We start from the raw sequence: 8,639 nt of genomic DNA on the forward strand, positions 1-8,639 counted from the left end.
CTAACCTTCATTTGAATCCAAACGATTAATAGCACCAGCATCTCTCCCTTACCCAGTATCTACATGTCCATAAAGTGTGTTCTCGCCCTCAAAGGGAGGCCGCAAAGAGACTAAAGCAGCCAGAAGTTGAACCTGGATTTTTTTAAATCCATAGTCAGATGATTGTCCATTGCGCCACAGGGAAGTGTTCTAGACAGACAGGTTTGAGCTGATTATGCACTCGTTCTGATAACATGTCACCCTACAACAAATAAACACTCCTAGTAGCAGCTACAACAGGCAGAAGACATTTGCTGTTGGATTTCTTGTGCCACAGACTTTGTAATTCACAATAAGTGACTTATTAAAACATTTTCCTCCTGAAAGTGAAACTCTGTCAAAAGAAGTTTGAAGGTAATCTTTATTTAGTTTATTCTGCATTTAGCAGACACAGCTGGATTTTTTTATATTAAAAAACAACAACAACAACAGCAAAGTCCAAGTACCGTGCCTGAAAATCATTACACGGTGTGACTGTGAGACAATATATTCAAGTATATATAAAAACTAAAACCAGATGTTTGTCTGAGACTTAAAAACCTGAATGAACACACTCAGCTTTGGTTACTCTTGCTTTGATTAAAAAAGAAAAAGACGAGGCTTCAGTAGAACAATAACAGAACTCGATCCCTGGATAATAAACAAAGAACAAGTCTACACAACAGGAGCAGACTCCTGCAAAAGGCTGCTCCTCTGTGTCGGCTCTACCACCAGCACACTGCTATAACTCGCAGCTGTCCCCATATTCTCTAAGCATGAAACAGTTAATCAGTGTGAATTCTCCTGTGCCGTATTAACTGCATATTCCAGATGAAACTTTCCCCACAGATGCTACAACAATGGTGCTTCTCGCCTGTGTGAACTCTCGCGTGAGATTTTAGAGCTGATTTTTTACTGAATTCTTTTCCACAGGTGCTACAAGGATACGACTTCTCATCTGTGTGAATTCTCACGTGAGCTTTCAATGCTGATAGGTCAATAAACTTTTCCCCACAGCTGTTACACGAGTACGGACACTCGCCAGTGTGAATTCTCATGTGATCCTTTAACTGTATCTTCCGAATGAATCTCTTCTCACAGGTACCACAAAAATATGGCTTCTCACCTGTGTGAATTCTCCTGTGCCGTATTAACTGCATATTCCAGATGAAACTTTCCCCACAGATGCTACAACAATGGTGCTTCTCGCCTGTGTGAACTCTCGCGTGAGATTTTAGAGCTGATTTTTTACTGAATTCTTTTCCACAGGTGCTACAAGGATACGACTTCTCACCTGTGTGAATTCTCATGTGATTTTTCAAGCGTGTCAGCTGACTGAATTTTTTGCCACATTTGCTACAAGGAAACCGTTTCTCTCCTGTGTGGACTGTCAAATGTGCAGCCAGTAAGCATTTATACTGAAACGTTTTCCCACAAGTGTCACACTGTAGAGACTTTTCCCTTGCTTCAGTTTGACTCTCTGAAGCAGCAGTGTTGTCTGCTAAAGCATCAGCCTCCTGCTTCAGTCCAAGCTGCTCTCCCTCCTGACTGCTGCAGAGCTCCTCCTGTTCCTCTTTAATCTGTGGAGGCTCTGGGTCCTCCTGGTCCAGACTGGAGTTCCTCTCCTGGTTACAGACCTGCTGCTCATCCAGACCCTCCTCTTCCTCACCCAGACCCTCCTCTTCCTCACCAACATGCTGCTGTTGGAGGTCTGAAGAGACAAATGCAGAAAAACAAGCTGTTGAGAAAACATTTGATCTGACCCCTCAGTAGTGATCAGATTTGATGAGGATTTAGCTGTTCCAATTCCATTCTCAAATCACTTAACGATTCAAATTTTTAATGGTTCTCTTATTGTTATTAGGTTCTCACTGGCTCCACTTTGAGAGTCCCGACTATCTCCAAGCAGCATATCAAAGGCATTACATACATGCAAATTAATTGCATGTGTGTGCATGTCGAAGGCATTTCATAACCGTTCTTTAAAGTAATGCAGTATGCTACTATGGGAGGGGTGTGGTCTCTGCCCCGCTGCAGTGGAAGGGTGGTGCAGTGAACTCTTGAGGCGGTGTCAGGGCAGCAGAGGGGACAGGTGTGTGTGCTGACTAATGACTCTCTCCATATATATAGTAACAGGTGAGACTGACAGGAGTGTGTGCAGTGCAGGAGCTGCGGAGGGAGCTGACTCCTGGCTCGAGAGTGCCTTAAACCAAAAACGCGAACTGCTAAACCAAGCAAAAGAAAAGAAAACAACACGTCAAACACTGTGTGTGTCAGGTCATTGTTACAGTTATTTCCACCTGGAAGGAGTTATTCGTTACACTGTTCATTACATTACTTTTGGATTTATATAAACTTACAGGCTACAGCCCCACACACCAACACAAATCCCTATCCTCATGCAGGACACACGTGATCTTTCTCTTAGTATTTAGGTTAATTTCAAGTACAGTCAAGGATCAAAGCCAAATATTTCATATAGATATCTGCAATCTAAACTATGGCATAAAAAATTCTTTTGTCCTCTTGGAAGACTTTCTGATTTTAATCAAAGGACAGTTTTGTGCTGTTGAAAAGAGAACAAGATGTTTTGATGGTGTAGATTTTATTTAATAATAATAATACTTCAGTGTCCAACCTAACAAGCCTCTGTTCACTCTGTTCACTCTGAAAGTGTTTTTTCTCTTTATAATATTTATTATTGTACATTAATGAGACAAAAGTACTTCTTATCCAATTAATCCATTATTTGATAGAATAATCAATAGCTGCAGGCCTAATTCATTTTTATTACTACCATCACAGTTTACATACCTATTCTGTGTGACATTATATCAGGTTCACAGATGGTCTCCAGCAGTCCAAGCTGCTCTCCCTCCTGACTGCTGCAGAGTTCCTCCTGTTCCTCGTAAATCTGTGGAGGCTCTGGGTCCTCCTCTTCCTTACAGTTGTGTTGTTGTAGGGGGTCTTGAGGAACAAAGATTCAGATTTATCACCAATCAACCAAACACTGAAGAATCTGAGCTTGAACAGCACAGAGTTAAAAACATGTCCATACCTATGATGTGTGAGTTTCTGTCGGGTTTCCGGCTGATATCCAGCAGTCTGTGCTGACGGTTGATCTCCTCCTCATACTGGACGATGGTTTTTTGAACCTCTGAGAAGATTTCTTCACAAACAGCAGTTAGTCTCTCCTTGATGAACTCTCTCAGATACTGAACTGAACTCATCGCTGCTTCAACTCAGGCTGAGCGGATCGATACAAGCATCGATAGAAGCGATACAGACGCTGGTATCAGATCCACACTGATGTGACGGGATTGATACTTTAGTTTGTGTCTCTCTTCCGACTTCAGTCCGCTTCGTTAAAAAGCAGCCATGTCTGCACACACCGCTCCACTCAAACAGCCACACTTGCCCCTCCACTTCCTTCCTTCTCCTTCTTCTGAGCTTGATGGCAGTTGGCAAACCAGCTTACAGGTGTATTGCTGCCACCTACTGGAGTGAAACGTGGACAGGGAAAAAATGACAGACGTCTGTGTCGGGCTCGTTTTGATGACCTTCGTGTTGACGTTCGGCCGTACCACGTGACTGATTCAGTAAACGCTTTGTGCGTTTGGTGTGTGGCTCTCTCTACAAAGGAGATTTAGGGCCACGTTGAGAAAAAAAACCCTCTGGCATTTCTTAAATTTGTGACTTTATTGCACGTTTGTTTTCAGTCTTTTTGAACTTCGTTTTTTGCGATGGAAGCGAGATGGGACAGCCCACCCACTCCGACCCCGAATGAGTTTGCACATACTAATACCTTTGTGCACTCTTTTGTAGGAGGGCTGGATTTCCCTGAGGCACACTCTGAAAATCAGGGTTCAAGATAAACCTATTTGTTTTACTTCAATCCAACTTTATTTATAGAGCACTTTAAAAACAACATGTTTGACCAAAGTACTTTCCAGTGAAAAACAGTGATAAAAGTTAGAAAACCAATCATTACACAGAAAAAGAAAATACAATAACAATAAAATAAATAAATAAAAAATAGTAAAAATGAATAAAATAAAATATGCAATAAATAAAATGAACAAACTAAAGAAGATTAAAAGTGACCAAAAACTGAATGGTACTACTAATCAAATGCCTTGGAAAAAAGTTTTTCACGTGATTTAACAATCTCAAGTGTTGGGGCCAGCCTAACATGGAGGGGCAAGTTATTCCTTAATTTTGGGGCCACAACAGCAAAAGCTCAGTCCACCCAGTGTTTCAGTCTCAACTTGAATGAACTCAGCAGTGACTCCATAACACACAAGACCAAGTCCAGCATAGAGCGGCTGAGTGAATGTGGTCTGGACTCTGTGGAGGAGAGTCATGGTTTCAGAGACGCTGTAGAAAGACAGAATACCTGCTCTGTGATCCAGGTACACTCCTACTCTGGAGGACCGAGGACCTGAGAGGACAGTTTGGACTTTGTTGTAGTAAAATATATAACTGTCTGTGTCACAACGTAATGCCCAAGATTTCTCATTTAGTCCAAATCCACAGTGATATAAACCTCCTGTTCTGCTGAAATTCTTGTATGCGACCGCTACATAAACTGCTCCTCCTCTGCACTCCACCTCCCAGTAACAACGTCCAGTCAGACTCTCTTTGCTCAGCACTTGTTCATATTCAGTGAATCTCTCTGGATGACAAGAGTAAAACTGTCCGCCTTCTTTTAATGTTGCTTTTCGGTTCCCTTCAGATAGTACGAGCTCTTTATGTGCTGTGTTTGGATTCAGTGTAATTTTATGCAAATATCTTAAGAATCCAGCTCTGGTCTCTGGCTCTGCTGCTGAGTGTAAAACATCATTCTTCCTTTCTGCTGCAGCTTGGACTGTTTCATGGCATTTATGTTTATCCATTATGCAGACCTAACAGATACTCTGTTGATCAGTAAAAAAAGAAAATCTTCATCACCTTATCATGACGAGAGCCCGAGTTCTCCTGGAATTCAGAGATCCATAGTGAGATGTTCTTTGTTGTCCTCTTTGCAGCAGTAAATATGCTGGTTTCTCTTTCTCCACAGAAAATCAAAGTGTGTTTCAGCTTCAGATTCTGAGTTTTTCCTCTCTGGTCTTTGAAGTTTTGAGATTACACCAGTCCTTCAGCTGGTAAATATGTCAGAGCAAAGGAAACAGAAAATTTGCTGTCAGTGGTCAGCTGTTGAACAAACAAAAAAAATCAAGCCAGATGTTACAAGCATTTTTTTAAGCATGCAAAGAAAAAAAACTCCACAGGAGATGAAACATTAATATGGAGAATAGTTCACTGAAAGAAACTTTCAATACACCAAGAAAACTAAAAAAGACAAAACAGACAAAAAGGAGGAGATCAAGCTGTAGAGACACAGACCAGAGCACAACCGAAAGTGAACTTCCTTACATCAAGGGCTCTCAGTTTTATAGAGTGGTTCACTCACCCACTCTTTATGTCAAATCCCCCTCATGATCTCATCAGAAAAACAGGGACTTTCGTGCCCTCTGATTACCACCATTACTCTGAGCCATAAGACTTGATTATCTCACTCCCTTGCAAAAACATCTCCCATTAACAGAGCACAGTCCATCTTCCATTATGTTCAGAGTGAAAATGTGGGAATAAAAAGCTTTAATGAAGTCCCATAAATAAAACAAACAGACATTATATATTGATCACTCATGCTCAGAACAGTCTATATGTTGTGAGATGCGATCCTTCTCAAAGACGTGACGCATGAAATGAGAACAACAATAAATTGTCATCTAGTGCTGATCTATGTGATTTTCCAGTGTTGGATCAAGTTTACTGAGAGTTCAAACTGAAGGGGACTTTACAGTGCTTTCATTGGTATATCATCAGTAATAAACACAATGGTTTTACGCTCCACACATCATATTTCAAAATGGAAAGGGTTAAAGGTCAGAATGGTTATATTGATGAAATACAGAGAGCTGGAGAGAACGGAGTGACTATCAGTCTGGTTTCCTGTGAAGAAAAACAGGAAAACAGATCACAAAGTTTTTATAGGTTTCATTCAGAATTAATAAGCCAAGACTGTAAAAGAAGAAAAAATCTGTGTAAAAGTGAATAATTTTTCATAGTAGTTATCTTTTCTTCTGTACACATTTCTCAACTACTGCATTGCACTTGCACTGGTGAAAAAGTTCAAGGGTGACCATTACACCGACAGGCTTCATTTGGCTTGGGTTTCATCTGGAGAAGCTTTCTTTACCTTCTGTGGTAAATATTAATACTTTAGCTCAGTATCATTTTATATACAGACGACTATTATTGGAGTATCTTGTGTCTGCTGCATCCAGATAAATCAGGAATATTTAACAGACTCGTTTTGAAATACTAGTGATTTACGTGACTTAAGCTTTACAGTTCAGTAAATATAAATTTTATTTCTGGCTATGTTACCACCAGTTTTTGGACTCAGGTGGCCTGACAAGCACCAGTATTTATTAGCCACAGACAGGTGCCGCGAGAGCTGAGGCTCGGGTGTGAAATTTATGGTTTTCAGGGTTTTTATAGTTGTTGTTTTTAACGTGTTTATCATTAACTCTGTTTCCCTGGGTCTTTTCCCGTGTGTTATGAATAAAGCTTCAATTTTCTGGTAGCGGTACTGGTTTTATTTTGTTGTATTGATCCGTGAAAATATTGTCGGACATAAACTGGTCTGGGACCGCTGAGTTAAATTAATTCTGCACCCAGTATGTTTACCATTACGTGCATGCTGTAGTACATAGAACGGTTTAGTAAATATTTGCAGACAGTCTTTGTGTAACCGTGTTCATTACATTGCAGCGTAATATGTTTGTATTGAGGATTTAGCAGAACATTGAGCACATAACTGTGTGCCTTTTATTCCATCAATATCCTTAGATCTGAATTATTTATTAGTTATCTGAAATGTGCATTATGAGCTTTCACCAAATGAAGCACTCTAAACACTGCGCTGGAAAAGTCCCTTACTTCACTCACTGAAAAAGGATGAAGATATAAGCAATGATGACTCAGGAAATGAAGGAAGCCCCTGATTTTCTACAAAAATAAGCTAACTCAATCAGAACATTAAAGTTGTTTTTTTCAATAAACAGCTTGTAAAACACAGAATGCCATTAAGTGCTTATATTTAGTCTTGATGTATACTTAGTGGCACTTTAAGCACAGTCATGCAGCTCTACATCGGCACAAAGTCTCACTCTGTTTTATCCTGCTGGCTTTTTAGAAATCTGCTTAAATGAATGCTGTGATGATGATAATAATAATAATCCAGCTCAGACTAATCAATATTAAACTTTGTTTTATTCAATGCATTTCTTCTGTAACTGAAAAATAAAAACAGATAAAACATAATAGCATGTCTTCAGTCTGAAAAAGGTGAGTCAAAGGAAAAGAACGTCCTCAAATTCATCCAGGCTGCTGGAATTTGTAAATTTCCCCCTCAGGGTAACTCTCCTCCTCATATCTGGTTGTCAAGTCTTTGCCTCGGTGTCATGCTATTTCTTTTCATATTGTTCAAGACCTTTGGATTCTGGAGTTAATTTTCTATTGATTTCATACTTTAAAAATAAATAAATAAATAAATAAATAAATAAATAAATATATATATATATATATATATATATATATATATATATATATATACATATATATATATATATATATATATATATATATATATATATATATATACACACACACACATACATATTGTAGCGAACCCCCCCGAATGAAGGATGACACTTTACTGATGACGTTTTGAAGGTTTAATGGCAGTAAACCATCAATTTCACCATAAGAGCTGGGGATGTATACATAGAAACAGCGTGTAAGCAAAAATAATCCACACTCTTACAATCGTAAACCTTATAACACTTCCCCTGCCAGTGGCGGACTCCCTCAGACATCGGTGCGTTGGTGGTTCTTTGTGTCTGGGGATGGGCGTCCAGGTACACACCGGCTCACCCCTTGGCGGCCGCTTATCGGGGCCTGGAGCCCGGTCACTCAGGCACGGCTGGCTGCCGGCGGAGCTCACGGGCGCGTCACTGCAACTCCCCCTGGCTTCTGCTCCGCGGCTGCTGAGTGAGCCCTCATCTGGGACTCTCCTCAGCTCTTTCTGGGACAGTGGCGCGGCTGCCCCTCTGTTGGTCTTCCATGGTCTCTTGTGTTCTGGGGGCCTCTGGATGTCTGGAGTTTTGATCTCCTCCATACCTGCTTCATGCCCTGGAGGGCGGGGCTGTGGCCCCCCCACACCCTCTAGCAGATCATTACATGAAGGAACCTTTTAAAAAAACAAAAACAAGCGCGTCCATGCTCACAGGTGTACACACGGGTGATCACACCCACAAACTACAACCTTTTTGGCTCCTACCTCAAAGCACACTGTGTTCTGTTGATCTTATGTGCTGCACAATAATGTTTAACATTTAGTATTTACTGTCATATTCCCATATATCATTGTGATGTTGTTTATTCTATTACTCTTGTTCTCTTCTGCTTGTTTTCTTTTTTCTTTCTCAGCAGGTGATCCAGGTGATCGATAGATGCATTTTTTTTTCTGCTCATTCTGTTGGTTTTTGTTTTTTGCCCTTCTCCCCCGT

At 40.5% G+C, this 8,639-nt stretch overlaps 1 protein-coding gene across 1 annotated transcript; it reads right to left on the bottom strand.

Moving 5' to 3' along the window:
- Window positions 1-381: 381 nt before the first annotated feature.
- On the bottom strand, window positions 382-4,468 carry LOC146579357 (uncharacterized). The gene is made up of 3 exons (XM_085269299.1): window positions 3,077-4,468; window positions 2,833-2,985; window positions 382-1,729 (listed from the first exon to the last, which is right to left on the bottom strand). Exons 1-3 carry the CDS (start codon window positions 3,246-3,248, stop codon window positions 804-806), a joined length of 1,251 nt encoding a protein of 416 aa, XP_085125425.1. The 5' UTR covers window positions 3,249-4,468; the 3' UTR covers window positions 382-803.
- Between the last annotated feature and the right edge of the window lie 4,171 nt (window positions 4,469-8,639).

This window comes from Mchenga conophoros, linkage group LG3 (assembly GCF_057382185.1).
Source record: "Mchenga conophoros isolate Kocher_MC1m ecotype Shallow Benthic linkage group LG3, M_conophoros_male_GT1.1, whole genome shotgun sequence".
Taxonomy (NCBI): domain Eukaryota; kingdom Metazoa; phylum Chordata; class Actinopteri; order Cichliformes; family Cichlidae; genus Mchenga; species Mchenga conophoros.

Coding starts and splice junctions, on each gene's coding strand:
- LOC146579357 (XM_085269299.1), bottom strand. CDS start 3,248: ATGAGTTCAGTTCAGTATCTGAGAGAGTTCATCAAGGAGAGACTAACT. Junction 2,986..3,076: donor CAGAAACTCACACATCATAG/GTATGGACATGT, acceptor TTGTTCCTCAAG/ACCCCCTACAACAACACAAC. Junction 1,730..2,832: donor TATAATGTCACACAGAATAG/GTATGTAAACTG, acceptor TTGTCTCTTCAG/ACCTCCAACAGCAGCATGTT.